Here is a 21,590-nt window from a genome sequence, read left to right on the forward strand (position 1 = left end):
CGTTCGTTTGTAAGGTAAGGTACCTTAAAAAAGGTAGGTAGGGTGTGACGGCTGACTTGTGGGCAGAGAGGGACGCTCAGCTGGCGTGATGCGGTATCTATCGACTCTCGTGTTGTCGGCGCGGAATGATGACCAAGGCACGGGGGGTTCGAGATCAACAAAGAGGGAGAAGTGACGAGGGGGCTGTTGACAGGATGGGGAGGGTCTCGAGGTTAGGTACCTAGGTTAGGTTCCCTAGACAGGTAGGTTCATCAGGAGGGTCAACTCGGAGGGACAGAGGACAACAACGAGAGGCGCCCAGGGCTGGACGAGGTCAGGTGTGTTTTGTCGTGTCTTTTCCGGTACCTGTTCTCCCAGCCGCACATCGGAGCAGCGGCAAGTACACGAAAGGCGAACTGCGCTCGCTGTGCCATACGGACGTGAGAATGAACACAGCGAACGATACAGTGAAGCTGGGTGCGCCTGGCCAGTGCTGCTGTACATGGTACGGTGACGGCAGCAGCGAAAGAACGGGGTAGGCGCCGATCCAGACTTGGCTCAAGCGGGCCACCTCGCCTCGCTGTCCCATCCAAGTGTCCACCCACCACCGCCCGCCTGCCATTTTCCCTTCCGTTCCGTTTTGTCCAACTTGGTTGGGTCTTGGTAGTGGAGGAGGAGGAGGAGGAGGCTTGGACGGGCGGGGCCTTGACTCGATGCTCCAGGCAAGGCACCTCATTCCATTGCAACCTCCATGATGTGTTCCAATTCCGCGAATGGATTCATTCTTTTCCCGTCCTTTCGTGGATTCCCTCCTTGCTCTCTTGTCGCTGTTGACGTGTCACGCACTACTCCAAGCCTTCCTCCATTCACCCTCGACCTGGCGTAACGGAAGGGAACGGAGACAGAGGGGAAGACCAAAGTCAAGACCGTTGCGCAGGGGGCCAATGGCACCCGGCAACGGGACCAGTGGAGTGGAGGTCGCCACAGCTCCACGGACAGCCTGCGAAGCCTGGCACTGTGACACCTCCTCCCACAGCGAGAGCCCTACCTATGTACAGCGTGCCAGAGTGGACAAAACACCCCCAGAAGCAGCGTTGGGAGCGGGCGCCGTCACAGTGTCATTCGAGCCAGGTCGACGGGCGCTAGTGGGCCGACTGCCTCATCCATCGAGGCGCTATCGCTGCCCGCCCGCCTTTTCCCCATCCGATCTTCTACTCCCTTTATTTTTTGCCTGCCAACACGCACACGCTCAACCATTCACCTGTCGTCCTCGCCGTCACTCCTCCAACCGCGCGCCGTCTGCACTGTACAGCACGTCGATGATGCGAGTCAGAGTACCCTCGGCTTTGGCTGGTATCACCATGTGGTCTTTCCACGTCGAAGACAGACAGACAAACAGCATCCTGGTGACGGCCCTGGTCAGCTGCTGCGTCGAATTCAGACATCACCAAAGGCATGGACTGCGTGCGCTCCATTGATGTCCACGAACGCGAGGAACACCGATCACAAATGCCCATGCCTCGAACCGCAAGACACAGTGTGTGTCACGTCGAGACGTCGCACCTCCAGCTGGGCGCGCTCGCTCCTGAACTTTGCTTCTTGCATCGATTCATGTTGCCGCGCCTCTTTCTCCCCTTGTCTGCGAGCTTCTTCCTGGTCCTCAACCCGACAATTCGCCAATGGCCAGAAGGTCCCTCCCTAGTCCTTGATGCTTCTGATGGATTGAGACAACCCCCCAATAGACCAGGCTGGTCTCGCCAGACGAAAAAACCCACGAGGCCGTCGACGTGAAGAAGGCATCATCCGCTTTGTTCTGGATACAACCATGGCTGGTGCACGTGATCGCCCGCCCCTCCTTTCCGTGGGCTGTGTGTGTGTGTGTGTGTGGCGAGGCCCTCTTTTGGCTCCTCGGGCCTCTCTCAGCCCGTTTGGATGGGTACCGTCGCTTCTGACTTTGTTGGGAATGTTCTGTGCATGGCCATGCTGTACAACAATTGGAGACCCTGCTCTCCTACACGACAGCTGTTCAAATCTGCCTTTCAAGACTTCGACGGCAAAGGCAGCGATACGTCTGCTACGACTATCGAGGCGGCTCGTCATCAGTATCGAAGACGGCCTTCCGTGGCCAGCGAAGAAACAGATCACTCAGCACGGCGCCCAGCGGCTAAACTAGGCCCCCCCCCTGTCCTGTTTCCCGCCAGACGCACGCCGCCGCTGTTCGACCACACCCTAGAATGGCGCCATGCAGGCTGTGGTGCGATGGGGGGACGGAGGCATGGCGTGCCTCGCGCGGGCTTTCACTCTGACCCGTGAATGCTGCAGGGCACAACAAACACCATTCAAGGCACACCTACAGCGACCTACAGCGATAAACGACGTGGAGAGGCCCGTCTGCCCTGCACCGACGGCGGAGAGAGATCAATTCTCATTCTCCAGCCGCCCACTCGCGTGCTCAGTGTATCCCAGACCATCACATCCCTGGCGTCTCAAACGGCCATGCTCACGGGCTCACACGGTCGCCGCCCCCCGAGTCAGACGATGAAGTCACTGCGACGGTATCGATGGGACCCTAAGACCCCTCTCTCCAGCATTCGGGTCGATCCACCCCGGCCTTCGGTTCAGAGGGCGCTGTGGGCCTTGCTCTAGAGTGCCTGCATGGCGTTATTGGTGCCCAGGGAACGCCAGTCATTGGGGCGCTGCAGGGCTGGTCTGGGCGGGTGTCCAGGTCTCGGGGTGACTGGCGAGCGGGCGATTGTTTCTGGTTGGGAGGCACATTGGTGATCAGGGTAACGCTGACGAAGATGCCTCAGGGACGAGGACGAAGATGCCTCAGGGACGAGGACGAAGATGCCTCAGGGACGAGGGCAATACGTGCCGTGCGGGTGATGGAACGAGCACGACGGCGAAGAACAGGTTCAGCACGCTGGCGATGCTTCCGACTGCACCGCCCGACTGTGCAGGATAGCAAGTGAACACCAAGGGCTAGCGAATCGAGCGCCAGGTGGGACTGTGAATTCCGCAGCAACCGAATACAAAGCACTGACGGGCGAGCGGTGATCCAATGGCACCAGGCCGCTTCCATCACTTGGTCGGCCCGTCACCAAATCAAGACGTCTGCGGATGCGTTTCTGTCACCAGCACGCTTGAGAAGAGACATATGCAATGTGATGGCCAAACGGTGACCTTCGAGGCAAGTCGTTTCGCTTTCGCCTTTCGCCTTTCGCCCAGAGAACCGGCCTGCCCTGCTTGTCACTTTTCGCAGTCGTGTTTCACCCTGGCGATACAGGCAGCCGATCATTTCCACTTGCACCCGGAAGTCCACTGAAAGAATCGCCTGCTGGGGCCCTTTCCGCCGGGCGATGATGAAATGGGGCCCACCAGCCTGTTCCTGGTCTTCACTTGCGTGTCGCGTCGGCGCACTCCATGGCGTCCCGTCGGCGCATTCCATGGTTGTCCCGTCGAGACTTCACTGTTCAGGCCCGAGATGTCTACCGGCGCCGTCTCCTGTTGCCCGCCCGTCCACCCCCTCCTCCATCTCCGTCTTGGCTGATGGAGGGTGGCAAGTCCCCCTTTGCCTTCGTCACGCACGCCTAGCAGGGGTCCAGTGCACTCAACGTGAATCACGAAAAGCCTGTGGGACGAGATCTCAACACGAGACGGCCCGCTGCGTCAGCCACGACTGTCCCTCGACGCTGCTGGGACAAGTCGTGGGGATACCGTACTGTGTACTGTGCCGAGGAAGTGGTGCGGCGCTGCACAAACACCGGCGTAGGCGTAGAACGCGGTGGCTCGACGCATCTCTGTAGGTTCGAACGTGGGCCCCTTCAACAAGAAAATGCACAGTAGGGTGCGACGAAACGGCCAGCATCCCGGAGCCGGAGCCTGATTAAGTGCGTCACGGAAAGACCCCTATGAACACGATGCACTCGTCACGGTTCCAGTCTCATGTGACCAGCGGCGCATGCTACGAACACCCAAGCAACGTCTTGCAAGGTGAGGATGCTTGCTTCACGGGCCCGGCTGTGTCGTTGGGCACGAAAGCAGCAGCGGTGCCTGGGCCTAACAATAACGATGAGAAGGAGGGTCGGCGCAGTTCAACCCCGCCTAGGTGCGCGCTCGGCCAGTGGGAGGCACAAGACGTGCCAGCCTTGCTTTGACCAGATGCGAGGTCGCATGTGGCAGGACGCAGCGTCCAGGACCAGTGGCTTGCCAGGTATTGTTGGATTGCCGCGAGGCTGCGTGGAGCAGACCGCGCGGGTCTGCATTGAGCACACGATGAACGGGCATTCACAGCAAGGGAAAGAGCAGGCCAACGAGATATGGCCCTGTCTGGGGCCTGCTGCGTGTGTTTCTTCTATCCCGATTTCTTGCCAGGCAAGAAGAGCGTCGTCTATCATCCCGGTTCTTGCCAGTGAGAAAAAGCGTCCTCTATCATCCCGGTTCTTACCAGTGAGAAAAAGCGTCCTCTATCATCCCGGTTCTTGCCAGTGAGAAAAAGCGTCCTCTCCTCTCCCGGCGCAGTCAGAAAAAGCGCGTGAAACAAGGCCGCCGGTCTCGCGTCAAAACCCGGACCCCTCTGGTGTCTGAGCTCGCTCACTGCCATTCCACGTCTACTACAACACCAAACGCCTCGAGCATGCAACCCTTTTGTGATTCTGTATTGACGAGCCCGCCCCTAGATGCCCCTGTTGAACGTCACCATGCCGTCGACGCCGCCGCGTCCGTGGAACGCGGGCTCGAGCCTGTCATCGGTGACCTTTTCCATCTGGGGGAAGACGGCCAGCGCGAGCGGCAGCACGGCGAAGCTCGTGCCGAGGATGAGGGCCAGGTTCAACGGCACGGTCATGCGCGGGCGCTGCTGCAGCCACTGGGTGCGCTGCAGGCGGACGAGGAGCAGCGGCGGCAGCACCATGATGGGGGTCGAGTTGATGACGCGGCTGACGGCCGTCTCGCCGACGGCGATGCGCGCCGCCGCCTTGCTGCGGCCGAGGCTCTCCTCCTGGCGGCCCTCGCTGCGCAGGGCGTCGCGCTGGGCCGCCGACAGCACGGGGTAGACGTCGATGCCCTTGCGCATCTCCTCGCCGCGCATCAGCAGCACGTTGAGGGCGCCGGCCGTGGCGACGGCGGCGAACGGCACGAGGCGCGTCAGCGTCGTGCGCGTCGCCGGCGTCAGGTTGCGCAGGCGCGGCACCAGGTTGTTCAGGCCGACGGCCACACCGCAGGACACGGACACGGCGGCAAGGTACGACTGGCCCATCTTGGTCCACGACAGCGGCGACGACTTGTTGGCGTTGGCCGAGTTGATGGCCACGTTCAGCGACTGGTTGACGACCTGCCAGGCGATAGTGCCGCCGTTCTGCGGGGGGGAGGAGAAACAAGTCAGCGCGCCGTGTGTGTGTGTGTTGGGACGTGATGAAGGTGGGAGAGGTTGCTCTGCTTACACCGAGACCGGGCTGGAGCATGCCCGCCGTGACGATCAGGTTGGAGAGGACGAAAGATGACATGCGGAAGGGCAGGAAGACGGCCTCGCCCGTGTCTAGAGAGTGTCTCCGTGTCAGTGCCCATGGTCTCGCAACGCGGGGCGGTGGTCCCTCGTACCCGGGTGCAGCGTCGAGTCGACAATCTTCTTGGCCTGCCACAGCTCGGGCGTCATGTGCTGGATCTTGCCCTCCTTGTAGTCGGTCAGGAGCGTCTTGGCGTGCTCGAGGCCCGCCTTGTTGACGAGCAGTGTGCTGTGAGGGCCACGGCGTCAGCGTCTTGTTTCGTGTTGGTGTTGTTTGTGTGGCAGCGGCGGGCCTGTCATAATGGCAGGTCGCCAATCCATTGACAGGCAATCCTACTGCCAATTGAATGGCTGCTGCTGGAGCTTCCCACCAACAGGTACGCACCTCGGATCCGTCAGGCCCACGGCGTGCTTGACGCGTCCCCAGTAGGTATCCAGATCATGCTGCGACGCGGGCAGCTGCCGGCTGCCGGGGAGCGAGGCGGACATGGCACGGGCGGTGAGCGAGCGAGCGTGCGAGGCTTGGATGACTCGGACGAAGATGGGAATGGCTTGGGGTCGTGGGCGGCGGGGGTGCAAAGCGAAGGAACGTGGGCGGGGGGGTTTGCACGAAGACGACCTCGTCGAGTCACCGTTGCTCTGGCACTCTCTGCTTCGCGTGCTGGCGTCCGTGAAGGGCGGTTGTCTGCGCTGGCGAGGGGGGGTGGTCTTCGTGATGTGACTTTTCTGTTCAGGTAAGGTAGATAGTCAGAGGGCGGACGCGGGTGGGTAGAATCGGCAGACGGTCCCACGCGTTGTGGAGCCGATGTCGGTGGTGGAAGAGGAGGTTTGGGGGCCTTTGCTGGCTGTCGGAACGAGCCGAGCGTGCCTCTTTGGATGCAACCAGGTGGGCGCTCGTCGGCTGGATACACGGGTGCATATCTGCAGCGTAGGCCATGGTGAGGATAGCAAAGAAAGTGATCAATGACCGGCAAACAACAGTTTGGATGCATCGTTCGGAGATGCTGCTCATGGCGCCACTGGTCGGAGCTGACGATAGGTACATGTACCCTCCCATCGAGCCCCGATCCGCAACCACGGGGGCTGGTGGCGAAATTGGTATCGCGCTAGATTTCGGCTCTAGCGATTGCGGGTTCGAGTCCCGTCTAGCTCTAATTGTGTACCTTCTTTTTTTTCCTTTTGCCCTTTGGCAGGCTTTCTGCATCTGATGCTTTTTTGGTTAGAATAGTGCTTGCTTGCTTCAAGAAGATATGATATTTTACATTGCATCGACTCGAAGGTGACTTGGCTGGGATGGTGCTTCAGAGCCCGTGATGCCTGTCATCGACATCCACAGTCGAGGGCAGGAATCGGCCATGACGCATTGCCCTGGGAATATGATTCACTTTTTCACTTGTGCTGCTTCTGGTCTCTAGCCTTGCACCCTGCTACCCAAACAAAGGCAAACGAGTGAGCACGTACCTGCTGTTCGATAGCATGATCAACATCAGCTGGTGGTGGAAGCCCACTGCCTGGGCCAGCGATGCGTGGTCGACAAGCATCTGGAGAGTCAGAGGAGGAGTCAGAGCCAATGATACAAACCTCCTCTACTCCACGCACACACAGCCCAGCCATCGAAGTAGCACGTTCGTGGTCTGCATAACACAGAATGTTCCCCGTCGGCCCACTCGACTTGTCAAGGTCCCGACCCCATGGAAACATCAAGGTAGAGTGCCCCAGTAGCTTGGCACGTTACACGCGTAAACTGCCTACAAGCAAAATGAGCTGTACGTATAACGTATACGTCTGCAGGTTCCGGTGCTTGCTATTCACCCTGCACGATGCTCAGCCGGAACACTTGCCAGTTTACGCGCGAGGCCAGGGGGCGAGGAGAGACGGTCTTGTTCGGATCGAGCAGCTCCCCACAGCCTTGGTCACGCAGCACTCGTCCAGGAGAATGCCCGGCCTTATGTCCGTTGCATGCATTTGTTCGCCAGTGTCAGCGAGCGGCCGAGAGGGGGGCCGGGGATCGGCTCAACCCGAACCTGGAAGCAGTACCACGGAGGACGTTCGGTTGTGCGTCCGCTGGGACGTCCAAAGCCAGGCAGCATCGACAGCAGAAGCCATGATGGAGTGACAGTGGGGGACTATCAATCCACCTCGATGGTCTATCCACTGCGAGGTGAGCATGTGTGCGGGTGTTTCTGAGAGACATGCTTGCTGGTGAATGGTTCCCACGGCGCGAGCCAGACCAACGGCCTGAAGAGGGGCTCTCGAGGCACCCCGTCTCATGAATGCGAAAGGTGTTGACGTGACTGGTACGATAAATGACAAGACGCCATGCAGCCAAATCTGCGGGCAGCGCTGCCCGCACCGCGACAGCATCTTCGCCCACGGCTGGTCTGAAGCCTGAAGGCCTGTTCGTGCAGGTCGTGGTCCTAGTTGCGACTGATGACAAGGGTCGTGCAAGTGTCGTCCACCACTGGTAAAGACATGTCCTCGCAAATCCGGGCCTTCCATAGATGGCCACACACAAGTTCTTTAAAGTGCGAGCCTTCTTCACTCACTACCTATCCTATCGTGAGTATGTGCACGGGTGTATTCTGAGAGACATGACAGACTTGCCACCAAGTGGAGAGACAACTTCACAACGCTGGGCCAAAACAAACCTTCTCCCGACGCAGCATCCCCCTCCTTCAAAAGAATCTCGAGTACTACAGTCGATAGATCGACCAGAGCCCGAATTGGCAAAAAGTTTGGGCGCCATCCGGGGATTGAACCCGGGACCTCTCGCAAGCAATGCTTCAGGGTGTGACCCTAAGCGAGAATCATACCACTAGACCAACGGCGCGTTTTGTGAACAAATCCCTGGTTGGACCAGGGGCCGGTCGATGGGAGTCAGGGAAAATTGTGCGGTATATGACGGCTGGGTCAGCTCGACCCACAGACTTGTCCTCCCCATCGCGACAAGATCCCATCGCGACAAGATGTCTCTGGTCGCGGGCATTTGAGGTCTTTTCCTTGTGAAGATGTACATGTTCGTGGAAAACTGTCCATGGTACCGGTTGTCGAGCACCAGCCCCGCGAGCAGGACCTGATCAAGCTCTGGTAGATGAGAAGTAGCCAGGCGATATCTGGGCTGACACTGCATACTTGTTCAGCCAACGCAAGGAATGTCGTCAAATCTCTGCTGTAGAGTCATGGAGGGCGATCGGGGAAACGCCATTTGCAGCAATAATCAAAAGGAGCGAGATGCGAGATAATGCAAGTAGAGGCCGAACATCAACTGGCTAGCACCGAGGAACAGGATGCCTGCCCGACAACGCTGCCAAGTTGGGCAAGCAAGTTTTGCTGCGGCCTTCAGCTTTCTGCCGCGGTCATGGCGGTGGAAGCCCTCATTTCTTTGCTGTCAGATAAGGAATCGACGTATTCTGGACCGAGTCGCAGGACCCCGTCGCGGCGTGCTTGACAGCCCACCGTATGCAAGCTTACCGTTGCTCGTCGGGTTTTCAGAACACATCATGCTTACACGTGGACAGTGTCTTTGGCTGTTTGCCTATCATACCATAATCTCAGCAACACAGCTAGTAGTAGACAATGCTCCGAGGCAAACGGAGAGCATAGGGATCAGGCAAGTACTCCAAGTCGTGAGGCTTCTATTTTCATCCGCTGTGTGCTTCGTTCTCTACGTCGCCAGCTGTCTACTTCTTCCTCTTCTTCTCCACCGCCTCGTGCGCCTCCTTGGCCTTCTCCTTCTCCGCCTCCTTCGTCTCCTCCTCGACCTCGAAGAAGCGCCGCAGCGCCGGCAGGAACGCCGCCGCGTGCCTGAACTCGCCGAGCCGGACCTGCATCTGGTCAAAGGCCATGAGGACGACCTGGTCCTTGGCCTCGGCCTCGGGCCCGGCCTCGGCAGCTTCAATCTTCTGCTCGACGAGGGGAATCTTGGCGTAGCGCTGGGAAAAGTGCGTCAGCAGCACGCGGCGGGCGCCGATGCGCTTGGCGACGCCGAGGGCCTCGCCCATGGTCGAGTGCTTCTTGGCGAGGGCGTCGTCGCGCTTGTCGTCGTCAAAGGTGCTCTCGTGCACGAGGAGCGTGGCGCCGCGGCCGGCGTCGGCGAGGTCGTTGCTCGGCCGGCAGTCGCCCGAGTAGGCGATCTTGAGGCCCGAGGGCCAGGTGAGGACGCCGGCAAAGGCCTGGTGGCAGTGCTGCACCGGCACGGCGACGACGGACGCGAGGCCGCTGTCGAGGGGCGCGCCGGGGATGGACCCGCCGCGCGTCTTCCACGACACGCTGTCGCACCGGACAAAGTTGATGCGCCGCAGCGCGAGGTCCTCGACCTGGCTGTACTCGCCGAGCCAGCGTTCCATGGGCGTCGGGCCGCATATGACGAGCTGCTGCGCGGACTGGCCGTCTCCGGCCGCCGTGAGACGGCGCCATTGCGCGATGACGTCGGCGAGGCCGAGGTGGTGGTCGGCGTGCATGTGGGAGATGAAGATGAAGCGGAGCTCCTTCATGATGGCTTCGTACTCCTCTGCGGGGAACGCGCGGCGGAGCTGACCAATGGTGTTCTCACCAGCGTCAAGGAGATAGCTGCCAACGCCGGGAACGCGAATGAGGGTGGACGAGACGTTGCGGTACTTGGAAGGGGCCGCTGAACCAGTGCCCAGGGGCACAATGAGGGCATCCCGGTTGGGAATGTCCTTCTCGTCCTGCTCCACGAGGTCGGTGAAGCTGGGCTCAGCCACCTTTTGCCTGGCTTCTTCCGCCAAGGCGATGACCTGCGCATCGATCTGTTCGGCCTCGTTGAGCAGAGGGAAGGGAACGATCTCGGCGTCGTTAATCTTAAAGTTGGGCAGCATGTGGGCTTTCATGCCAGTACGGCCAATCTCCACCGTCAGGCCGTCGACCTTGGGGATATCGCGGAATGTGTTGTCGAACTGGAGCACGGGGAATCGTGCAGGGTCGAGTCGGTGCAGCTTGGTAAAGAGGGCCGCATAAGACTCGTACGTGATCATGTTGGGCGAAATGTCAGCGCCCATGACGAGATGCCTGACGTGGGGCTTGCTCTTGATAAAGTCCTGGATCGAAGGGTCATCAAAGACACCCTTTCCAAAGATCCAGTAAAAGATCTGGACATTGTCGAGCAGCTCGTCCGACTGCCACTCGGGCCGTCCGAGGAAGCCAGACACGTGTTCCAGAGAGGGGATGGCCAGGACGGCAAAGCCCTGGCCCTTCATAGGCGCCTCGAGCACCATATCGGGGGTCACATCTTTGCCGTCCATGGCCTTGACCGTCTCACCAGCGGTCAGGCGCTTGAAGTCGGGCTTGGCCACGCCCAGCTCGATCGCGACCTTGGGGTTCAGCTTTCCACGACGCCCCCTGTTCTTGACAATATAGCAAAGCGACGTGTCAGACATGGTCGTGGGCGGCAGGTCGGTGACCAAGGCACTCGGCCAGGGCTTGCGAACGAGGACCGTAATGTCAGGCACAACAGCATCCCTCGTGCTCGGTGTCGGTCCGTTGTACTTCTTGATGTGGCCGTTCTCGCGGATGAAGATCTTGGCCGGCATCTGCACGTCGGCGAGCTTGGTCTCGAACAGGCCGTCCTTGCTCCAGTCCGAGTTGAACATGTTCTCGACAATGTCGTGGACCGTGTTGTCGGCGATTTGCTGCCTTTTCCGCGGGGGCGAGGCGGAGCGGGACCGCGCGCGAGGCGACTGGCTCCCCAATCTCGTATCTGTCACGGCAGCGCCGGCTTCAGCGTCGTGCATCACGTCAAAGGTTCGCTTCCGCACCGGGCGCGTACCATTTCCAGCAGCTGTGGCTGCTGCTGCTGCGGCTGCCGCCGCCGCCGCCGCAGGGCGGCTCCTGACGACCGGCACGTGCCACACCAAGATGGTGTCGTCCTCCCAGTCTGGCTTTGAATAGTCGTGCGGCGTCGGGCTGCCGGCGGCGGCGGCGCGGGGGTCGAGGGTCAGGTCGACGGCCTTGATGGGCATGCCGGTGCGGAAGATGAAGTTTCGCGCCGTGGCCACGGTGTGTGCTGTGTTCTTGCCGCCGAAAATCTCAAACGTCTTGTTGGGCGTGGCGATCTCGCGCTTGCCCTCCTTGCGCCTCGCCTCGTTGGAGTTCTTGACATCCTGGGCGACGGCCGCGAGACCGTCGGCGACCGTCAGCATCATGCCCAGCATGCCGCCGGTGGTCTCCCAGTTGACCTCGCCGGCGATGAAGATCTTGTCAAGCTTGGCGAGGGAGTGGCCGCGCTGGGAGATGGCGCGCTGCGTGCCCTGGGCGAGGGTGCCAAAGTGGTAACGGCGGTGGTCGAAGTGGAGGAGGAGGCCTGCACCAGCCGTGTCGGCCGTGGGCGTGGCCACGATCTGGACGTGGCTCGACATGTTCTGGGCGTGGATTGCGTAGCCGCCGTCGCGGTTCCTGAGGGCAGCCTTGGGTCGGGCAGCGGGTCGGAGGGGTTCAAGATGCGAGGCAGATGTGAACGAGGCGCTCAGTGGGCGATTGGGCTCCGAGGCAAGCGGCTGTTTTTGCTTCGTCGGTTTGCCCTTGCTGGGCACTTTGAAGTAGAGCGGCCGGGGTCTTTCGCCTGATGACTCTTCGGCGAGGGTATATCTCTGTCGGGAGGCTTCGTACGAATAAGAGTAGAAACGTCTAAGGCTGGCGCTGCCTGGTATGAGCCGAAACCGTAGAAGACACGTCCATGACATGGAGGTCGAGGGGATGGTCGACGGAGAATGGAAGGCGGGGGGTATCACGAAAAAGGCACACTGGAGTGTCTACAAAAAAGAGGGACCACTACTAAAAATGCAGCATACAGACAAGGCTAAAAAGTCAAGGTGGGCTGGCAAGGCTGGAAAGGGGACGCGACGGCCACTGATGATGCGCTGCACTTCACTCGATTCAGTCGCGAAGGCACGTGTGGGGGGGTTTGTGCCTCTTGTGGGGCACAAGCACCGAGTTGTCATTGCCGATAAGATACCGCCACGCTATCGCCATCTGGCCCAGCCCCTGACGCCCCTGAAGCCCCTGTGAACGTCCTGCTGGGAGGGAACCGTTGGTGGCGGTACAGCGCTTCCCCGCACGCCGCACCTCGCCTTTGCAGCATCAGGTCCATGTCGGCCGCGCTGTATGTGGACGATGTCGAGCTCGTCGACTCTGCCGAACCCCGTCGCTCGTGGCCCATGTCCCAGAGTCTGTTGCTGTCTGACGAGGACATTATGTGATTTTTGGTGGTTGTTTTTTGTTCTTTATGGAGGTTGTTCACGGTTGGTGGTTATCCCAAGCCGATAATTGCTGTAGAATCCTCACTGGCTGGTTGTCGGCAGTGCGTAGGTAGTAGGTGTGTAGGTAGTTGGTGTTTTGTGTGTAGGTATGTATATGTATCCCGGTTCGTTGGAAAAGGATGGCACCAAATGGTATTGCAGACACTATGCTTCCTTCTTATGGTCTGGTGATGGAGGAGCCAAGAAACCAAGCGCCTACAAGTAAAGGCCGATCTGGGGGATATGCTTTGTTATATCTGGTCTGATTGATGCCTGGAATGGCTCGATAGCTCCGTGGGCTGTGCTCGCCCCATCGATGCGTCCAGGCCGAGCTTCTTATACTTGCTTCTGCGCCATCCCCCTCGATACTTCTTCTTCGTACTCAGCTGAAACTGACTCTCTGAACCTTCAACGCTGTCACGTTCGAGCGCCCCTAGGATTCCTCTTCCCAACCCCAGATCTACTGTCTTTCCTGCCCTCCCTGCTGACCCTGGTTGCCTGGTTCTGCATCCACCCCGCCGCCCAAACCTTTCCGATGCCATGGGACGAAGCTCCGCCTCTCCCAATCATGCAGTCAACCGGCCGATCCAGTCAGTCACCGAGCACAGCCTTCATCTAACGACATGACCGGTCATGTTGTGCTGATCAAGCTTTCCCCCTTCGTAGGCCATCACACAGGCTTCTGGGGACTCGCCCCAACGCCAATCCCCATGCACGACGCACTAGAGCCAACTCCGGGGAACGCTCCCCGGCCCTTATCGGCGGGCGCCCGCGCTGTCGCCCTCGGCTTCCTTGCTTTCCTGGCCTGTCTTGGTCATCTGAGTGGTCAGCGGCTTGCTGGATCGCGAGCACGGTTCCCTCCGCGTCGACCGATCGGCCGCTTTCCAGACTCTCTTTCACCAACCATCTTGGCCTGGCTTGGCCTGTTCCATTGCGGTGTTTCGGGTATGGTGTGCCTCGAGACGAAGACGGACTTCATGCTCTGCTCCTCTTGTCGCGATGGGATATGCGTTTCAATTCTTGCCGCGCAACTGCTTGGCTGGGGAGGGAGTTTGGTTCTAATGATAGACGATGATCTACGTAGTACGGAGAGCCCCCCTTTCCTTAAACAGCATGAGCAGTCAAAATCGTCTAAGAAACATGCGAGCCCTGCATGTCTCAGCTGATCAGTCAGCTTGGCCCGGCGCGATACGCACCACGATCGTCGTGCTCAATCTGGGGTTTCGCCATGTTCATGTGACTATGAACCGGAATATCCGGGGTTCATCTAGAGCCTCACGTGGGCGCCAACCTCTTGCTAGACAGCCAAGTCTTTCGATAAAGGAGCTGATGGTGTCACGGATGGGGCATGGCCCCATCATGGATTGACCCTCAAGGTGAGAGACAAGTCCCTTGCCTGATAAGTGTTCACAGATCGACTCTGAACTCTCCCGAGCCAATGAATCAGTTCGCAGGTTGCGTATCCCATCGCCAGAGAGGATGACAATCGAGAACGGAGAAGGTTCGTCAATTGATGGTTACGAACAGCCAAGAAATGGACGGATCCGATACGACGTCAATCATCGCCGACATGCGTTCACACAAGCGAGGAACAACGGTGAGACGACCTCGATGGCAGTCTATAATGGGTGTGTAATTACCACGTTTACGAGTATGGCTTGACGAAAAGTGCCGGAGGGCCACAGTGTAAGAGTACTCGGCAGGGGTTGCAGGGAAGGTAGGAAAGACGGTCTCCGACAGTGTTGCGAAGAACAGTACTCTATTTTGTTGTGACCTGCAACATTGACGCCATATGCTGCGTCGACACGTGAAGCATCACGTTGCATGAGACTTGGCCGTATCAAGAACCTTGTATACGCAGCAGTTCAAATGAGCTGGTGACTCGAATCTTCAGTCTTTATGCCCAATTCAGGTTCAAGCCGAACGGAAACTGTCACGATGCCCAGGCGTTCTTTCGTTTCCCCGTTGTTGCTCCTGTCAAGTCTGTACCCAATACAGGCCGGTTCTTCGTGACTGACACCTATTGGATCCGTGCGAGATTGTGGCCAGCTATCAGAACATCGTCTTCTGGCAATTTATTCGAGAGCTCAACCTTTGGACGGGTACGTACACGATCGACGGGTTTGAAATCAAGCTGCAACCCCAGAAGTGGAGTGGCCTCAGGAGTTCACGAGTTGCAGATAAAACCCAATGGATGCTGAGCAGACTGGTGGAGTTATATTGTGGATAATGATCAGATTATGTGGCACCATAGGCTTTGTTGAGGGTTTACTGGGAATAGGTACAAATATCTCGTGCGTCTTCTCAGACCATGTCCCTACGGCTCCGACGTGGGATAGCGGGTCGTGTCATTATTCGAGATTCTCATGGTCAGAGCTTTACGCAACTGGCTTTGATAGCAAGAGCTCTGAATCTATATTCAAAGATAATATTCCGTCGGTCATAACCACCACGCCACCGAAACAATAATGACGCCGGCGACAAAAATCCAGCATTTGGATTCGAGCTATGGGCAACTCCCCGGAAAACAAATGCCCGGCGGTATCAAGTACTCATAACAAGACGGTCACCATCCAGATTCCAATACTTCACGTGAAATAAATGCAATAAAGCTCACAAGGCACCAGTTAGCCTCTGATGGAGCATATTTCGCATGCCTAGAAGTCACCACAGAACTGGCCATGCTACTGTATCAAGAGGCCAGGTCCAAGTCAGGATTACATAATCAACAAACCGATCTAATCAGCACCTTATCGTCATCCGAAGAGCAAAAGGCCCATTGCAACTCCAGACCAGGCAGACTTGACCATTCCACCCCTCCAAGACGAATAACACACACGCACACAACAAACACAGACGCATCCTGCCCCAGGGCGCCCACCGAAATGGACACCAAAGACCTCACCCAAAAGGCAACAGACTACGCGTCCCAGAACATAGACCTCTACGCCCTCATCGGCCTCGACCCGGCGACGACAGACCCGAAGCAGATCCCCCGCGCGTGGCGCAAATCGTCGCTCCTCCACCACCCCGACAAGGCCGGCGACGCCTTTGACCCGGACAAGTGGGCGCTCCTCGAGTCGGCGCGCGATGTGCTCCTCGACGCGACGGCGCGCGGCGCCTACGACCGCGGGCGCGAGGCGCAGGCGCTGCGGGCCGCCGAGAGGGCGCAGGTGCAGGGCGCGCGCAAGCGCATGATCGACGAGCTCGAGGCGGCCGAGGGCGAGGCCAAGAGGCGCAGGGATGAGCAGGAGGAGAAGAGGAGGGAGCTCGAGCGGGAGAAGGCACGCATGGGGGAGGAGCTGCGAAGGCGGCGTGCTGAGGAGGACGAGCGGTTCCGGCGCGAGGCCGAGGAGAAGAGGAACCGCGAGGAGGACGAGGGCGATGAGAGGATACAGGAGCTGCAGCGGAGGCTCGAGGAGACGAGGAGACGCAAGGCCGAGAAGAAGGCGCGGAAGAGGGGCGAGCTGCCGCCCGAGACGGAGTCCAAAGACGCTCCGAAGACGAACGGCGGCGAGGGCAAGGCGCCGAAGTGGGAGGATCTCAAGGCAAGGATGATCGCGGTGCAGAAGAAGCGGGATGCTGCCAAGCTAGCGGCAGCGCAAGAGGCGGCGGCAGGCACTGCGGAGGAGGACGGCACAACGACATAGACATGATACCCAGAAAGCTGCCAGAACTGAGAGTCTCGGGACGAGACTTGAAAAGGAAGTTGATACCCCCACCATTTTCTCTACTTTTACACTATATATGGTGATGTACATTGGCTTGCGACCCACATGTTAGGTCGCGTTTCGTGGCGGCACTGCTTCGAGAGATTGCCTCAGCCAGTCTGGCACAAAGGCCTTGACCTTGAGGCTGTTTGTCGCATCGCCTGCCGTCCACTCGACCTTGAACTCGTCCGTCGGCTGATAGGAAGAAGTCGGCAACGGCCCTGCTAGATCCGTCAGCGTCTCGAGTCGACACAGCGCCAGGCCAAGATTGCCGATGCCGCTGAGCCACTTGCCCGGATTCCTGGCCCTCTTGCTGCAAGACTCAATCTTGGCCTCACACGGTATGACACCAGCGTCCACGCCCTCGTCCCGGTATGCAAGCTCGGTTGGCATGGCATCCCCCTCGTTGTACAAGACGCACGGCAGAATCCTCTTGCGCACGACACCCCGGTGCTTCGTCCGGATGGTCAGCTCTTGGCCGACATAGCAGCCCTTGTGGTATTCGATGCCGCCCATGTAGTCGAGGTTGCTCTCCTGCGGCAGCGCATGCTCCCGCAGCATCTCGCCCTGGCCCTCGGCCACGCCGCGCAGGTACCGCCGCAGCGTATACGCCTGCTCGTCGACCTGCTCGAGATCCAGTGCCGGCGCGGCGTCCCCCTTGCGCACGAGGCGGTAGCCCATGCCCGGGGCACGGCGGTCGGGCATCAGGTCCCCCGCGGCGGTGGACTGCGCTGGCGGGTCAGGCGCCGCGTCGTTCCAGAGGTGCCACACGCGGGCGTCCGAGTCGTCGAGGAGGCGCACATCGAACTTGGCACGCAGCTTGTAGCGGCGAATGTGCTTTGCGAGGACGGGGGCCTGGTCGGCGTCAGCCTCGATGAGGAAGCTCGTTTCGGGGGCGCCGGCGCCAATGGCAAGGGTGTCGGGGTAGATGAAGACGTCGTTGAGGATGCGGCCGGTGGCGGTGAGAAAGGCAGCATAGAGGGGCCCCGGTGCGTTGATGTTGGCGGTGATGACGCCTTGTAGGAACTTGGCCGTGTCGGGGCCCGAGACGGAGATGAGGCGTCGGGAAGGGAGGGGGGCGTATGCGGCCGGAGGCGGGGGAGGGGGAAGAGCAGATCTGCAGGCCGAAGAGGAGAATGGACGGCGGGGGAGCAGGCGGCTGGCGGATGATGCCGGGGCAGCTGAGCGGAGGAGGGGTCGCATGGTGATGGTGCGATGTCGTCCGGGGATGTTTACTGATGATGATGCATCAGCGGCATGTGATACGAACGACGAAGGACCCGATGTGAGGGTCGAAACGTTCGTTGCTCGGTGTCCGGCAGTTGTCCGGGTGTGGGATGTTACAAGCGTCGGGAGGCGTGACTGTAGAGAGGCAGAGTTCAAATGGCAGCGACGAGGCAATGACGTGAGGCATGAAGCTTCCCTTTGTCCCCCCCTTCAAGCTCTGCGGAAGGTTCGGCCGGTGATTGGCAGCTGCCCTAGCGACTGGAGCTTTGAGTCTGACGGAAGGAACTCTCGGATGGCCTGGTCTGTGCGTGGCAGGTTCGACGTGCTGTACCTTATTCAGGGTCCATCACAACTGCCACCCCACTGCCTGTCTGACCAAGCGACTGGCTGGCTCCTGGTTCTCCGCTGACAAGCCCCTGCCGCAGAATGATCGGTGGTCGGCATCCTGCCAGAGCCCGACACCGCGACGGGTGTTGAGTCATCACCCGTCCAACTCGATCAGGCATTCCGCTTCGTGAGAGATGGCGACCAGGGCCTGCCACAGCTGCCAGATTCCCGATCTGCCTTGATCTCCGCAACGAAAACGGATCTCGGACATGCTGGCGATGAACTCCGTGGCCAAGCATCCTCCCCCCACGGCGATTTTTACCATAGCATGGCCGACAGTGCTTGTGACAACCTGCCGCCGCCGCTGCCTCGTGCCCTTGCATCTGGTGCTCGCAGAGTCTGGACCCGTGACGGCCCGCCCGTCATCTGCCCACCGTGATGGGACCAAGATGCATCACTGGATGGGAGAACGTGGCCTGAGACGGCCGTTCAGTTGAAGCTGGCTCATCCACCCCGCGCCGCATACAGGGTCGTCCTCAATCATACCCACCCCCCCCCCCCCCCCCCCCCCTTCCCTCCCACCCTACCTGTCCATGACAAACAATCAAGATTCAACAGTTTCGACATGGGGGCGGCGATTTGCCAAGTAGGCCGCGTCGTAGACTTTATCATGAAACCCCCCCGCCGAGGCAAGCAAGAATGGTTCCATGACCTCAGTGTCCCCGGCAACAGCACACCCCGATGGGCCTGGACTCTCGACAAGTATCCGCTCCAGCGATCGAATCGATGCTGCGTTGATCGAGACACGGGGCCTCATCAGTCCCCACAGCTGCTTGTTGTCCCCGCACCCGCAACCGGGAGGAGATCACGGCAGCCGAGACCGAACTCGGTCCCCATCAAGGTTCGACTCTGCGAAAGGCTCCGGTCGGCCGATCCCATTAGTGATGGTACCTGTGAGCCTGTAATGACTCTCGGCTGTCGTGCTTCTCCCAGACAGACAGGCAGACAGACAGTCGAGACATGCGCACGGCGAGGAGAGACATTGTCTCGCATGTCACCTGCAGCGCTCTCCAACAGGCTTCACCGCCCTCCACGCCACGCGCATGTTGCACACTGATACTGAGAAAGGGCGGGAGCATGATTTTAGTCGCGACAAAAGGGCGGGCTCTGCGCGTCAGGCAGAACCCGCCTGGTGATGCCATTGGCATCTGATAAGGGGCCATGCTTATCTGCACTTGGCTTTTGCCTGTGACCGGGACAACGAGTACAGGAGAAGCATATTTAGTGAGTGATCACGCTGGAGGATGGTGTCATCCTCCGTCGTCGTCTCGAAACAACTCTCTCATTCGCCAGGACGCATGTCTCGTACATGTACTCTCCAGCAAGGTCGAGTCGAACGTACAGATAACGAACGATAACGCCAAACCCCACGGCGCAAAGGCCGGGTGATCACCAACGCCATCCGCGGCACCCGAGTGGGACCGAGGCAGAGACACCCCCTCCACCATCCCCAGCCCAGTCCAGGGCCCCAACAGGAGCTGCTCGCGAGCCGCAGGACACGAAACCCGCCGTTCCTCCGCCAGAGGGCTTGCTGCACTGCACTGCAACTCACATGCCCTTGCATCTGGGAAAAAGGCCGGCCTCAGTTCTGCCAAAAAGGGCCGATGGTTCGTCTCGAGGACTTGTTGTTGCTTCTGTTCTACTAACTGTGGTGTGCAATGGTATATCGTCCGGCAGCTTTAACCTCCAGCCACCTACTCTGTATCCGGTTGAATTGCTAGGCAAGTGTCAAACATGGCCACAGCGTTCATTATTCAGGCAATCCCCGATCCATCGCTTGAAGCGCCATGGTCGCGCCGTCCACGTCAGCCTGCGCGGTCTTGTTGATCGCCTTGACCGATAGCAATCATGCTGGCCGTGTATGCAGGATTCCTGGGCTGGCTGTGTCAGTGAGTAGTGCTGATGGCAGGGCATACTCGAGTAAGTGGTAATTTGATGCGTCGCTCTGTGTGTGTGCGTGCGTGCGCGTGTGACGATGATACAGGCTTTGGTGCGGCGCCTCCGATTGACGAAGGCCCCAAATTGTCATGCGCTTCTGTTCGTTCGAGTCAAAATACGTTGGCGTGAGAACAGTACCCCTTTTACTGCATCAACGGGAAATCTCCCTCAGACGCAAACGCATGGCCCAACGCAAGGACAGCAAAGCCATCCCAGCTCATAACAGAGCAGGAACATAGAGCACAGCAGAGTACAGCAGCCCAACGTCGACAGCACATCCATCCCCAGCCAATCCTTTTCCTCACCGCCCGTTGCCCTGTTTGCCAGCAAAGCGGTCGAAAAGTAACGTAGAAACCGAGAGGGGCCAAATGAATCGAGACAATCAATCAAAGCGGCCTGCCAGGTCAGGTCGTAAAAAGGGCATGATCCAGCCAGCCCCCAACGTGCTCCTTGCTCCGCATCCAGCGAAAAAAAAAAAAAAAGAAACGAAATATAGCAACGCCGACCAGATATACTGGTAAGCTGTGCTGAGGCCACACCCTCCCTCCTATGCTGCCTGTTCAGGCAGCCTTTCTTGTGTCTCCATGCGATTGGCGGAGGAACGGGGGAAGGGAGGTGTGCTGCCATTGACCGACGACCGCAAAGGGTGAAGGCGACGCGGCCCAAGCGAAAGCTGACTGGGAAAGACAGAGAAACGTGCGCTTCCGCTATTCTCTGCACTTTTGCCGTGTAGTATGCGCCGTTGCCTGCCAGCCCGCGTCGCCCGCCCTGCCTTTTCCAATTATTGACCAAGCAATGAAGGTCAGGCAGGAACCCCCTTGTCGTATTTGTCGTACATATTTTGAGGGGGGGTGGTGCGGCGCGTGTGAGGTGGTCGGTAAGCTGGAATCCTCACTGCCCCCACCATGAGACAGTGAGACGAGGGTGGTCCCTCGGATTCGGCTGCGTCTGACAAAGCCGGCGGTGATTGCTCATCAGACGCTTCCTGACCAAGACAGGCACCAGACAAGGTTTGCAACAAGGGGTGGGGTCGAGAGGGTGTGTCGATACGATGGGGGGAGAGAGAGAGATCTGTCGCGCCGGGCTGCTGGGCTGGTAGGGTGGGTGGGGTCTGCCCGGCCGCCCTGGCGACTTTTCTTTCCTTCCTTTCTCTGTCCCCTTGGCGTGTCGGTGGGTTTTTTTTTTTTTGCCATGACCGCCCACGCCCCTCCCCTCCCTGACCGCCCGGCGGAGGACGGTATGTTGCCGAAGACCGATGGCCGCGGGTACCGAAATCGGGCGGGGCACGCCTTTTTTTTCCTGCTAGACTTTGCTGCTGCCTATGCAGTCATACCGCTGTGATTGACTCGTGAAGCGTTTCTGCGACTCGTTAGCAGCCCTTTTGGCGTTGCATTGGTGGTGACTTCACTTTTTTTTGGTGCGACTGCAGAAGGGAGGAGCGGGGGGTTGTTTGTTGAATTGTGTTCAATTGAAGAGTGAGATTTCACCTCGGCCGTCGCAGCGACGCGAGGGTGTGTAAACTATCTGATGACAAGAAATGATGAGGCTGCCACTCGACCCGTGGGGAGCGGCAGCCAGAGAGATGTGATTCCG

The 21,590-nt window shown here is 59.2% G+C and overlaps 4 protein-coding genes and 2 non-coding genes across 6 annotated transcripts; 2 read left to right on the top strand and 4 right to left on the bottom strand.

Annotated features, from left to right (window-relative positions):
* Window positions 1-4,654: 4,654 nt before the first annotated feature.
* D7B24_006269 (uncharacterized protein) lies at window positions 4,655-5,971 on the bottom strand (the record flags this gene model as incomplete). Its single annotated transcript, XM_028640405.1, has 4 exons — window positions 4,655-5,335; window positions 5,421-5,515; window positions 5,578-5,711; window positions 5,868-5,971. 4 exons carry the CDS (start codon window positions 5,969-5,971, stop codon window positions 4,655-4,657), a joined length of 1,014 nt encoding a protein of 337 aa, XP_028495392.1.
* Window positions 5,972-6,562: 591 nt separating this feature from the next.
* D7B24_006270 lies at window positions 6,563-6,635 on the top strand. Its single transcript has one exon. It is a non-coding gene; the product is annotated as a tRNA-Arg (tRNA).
* A 1,585-nt stretch (window positions 6,636-8,220) lies between these two features.
* D7B24_006271 lies at window positions 8,221-8,312 on the bottom strand. The gene has a single exon. It is a non-coding gene; the product is annotated as a tRNA-Pro (tRNA).
* An 850-nt stretch (window positions 8,313-9,162) lies between these two features.
* On the bottom strand, window positions 9,163-12,689 carry D7B24_006272 (uncharacterized protein; the record flags this gene model as incomplete). Its single annotated transcript, XM_028640406.1, has 2 exons — window positions 9,163-12,098; window positions 12,563-12,689. 2 exons carry the CDS (start codon window positions 12,687-12,689, stop codon window positions 9,163-9,165), a joined length of 3,063 nt encoding a protein of 1,020 aa, XP_028495393.1.
* A 2,931-nt stretch (window positions 12,690-15,620) lies between these two features.
* On the top strand, window positions 15,621-16,385 carry D7B24_006273 (uncharacterized protein; the record flags this gene model as incomplete). The annotated part of the gene is made up of 1 exon (XM_028640407.1): window positions 15,621-16,385. One exon carries the CDS (start codon window positions 15,621-15,623, stop codon window positions 16,383-16,385), a length of 765 nt encoding a protein of 254 aa, XP_028495394.1.
* Window positions 16,386-16,514: 129 nt separating this feature from the next.
* CAF17 (ccr4 associated factor) lies at window positions 16,515-17,648 on the bottom strand (the record flags this gene model as incomplete). Its single annotated transcript, XM_028640408.1, has 1 exon — window positions 16,515-17,648. One exon carries the CDS (start codon window positions 17,646-17,648, stop codon window positions 16,515-16,517), a length of 1,134 nt encoding a protein of 377 aa, XP_028495395.1.
* Between the last annotated feature and the right edge of the window lie 3,942 nt (window positions 17,649-21,590).

This window comes from Verticillium nonalfalfae (genome assembly GCF_003724135.2).
Source record: "Verticillium nonalfalfae strain VnAa140/NRRL 66861 chromosome Unknown scaffold_43, whole genome shotgun sequence".
Classification (NCBI taxonomy): Eukaryota; Fungi; Ascomycota; class Sordariomycetes; order Glomerellales; family Plectosphaerellaceae; genus Verticillium; species Verticillium nonalfalfae.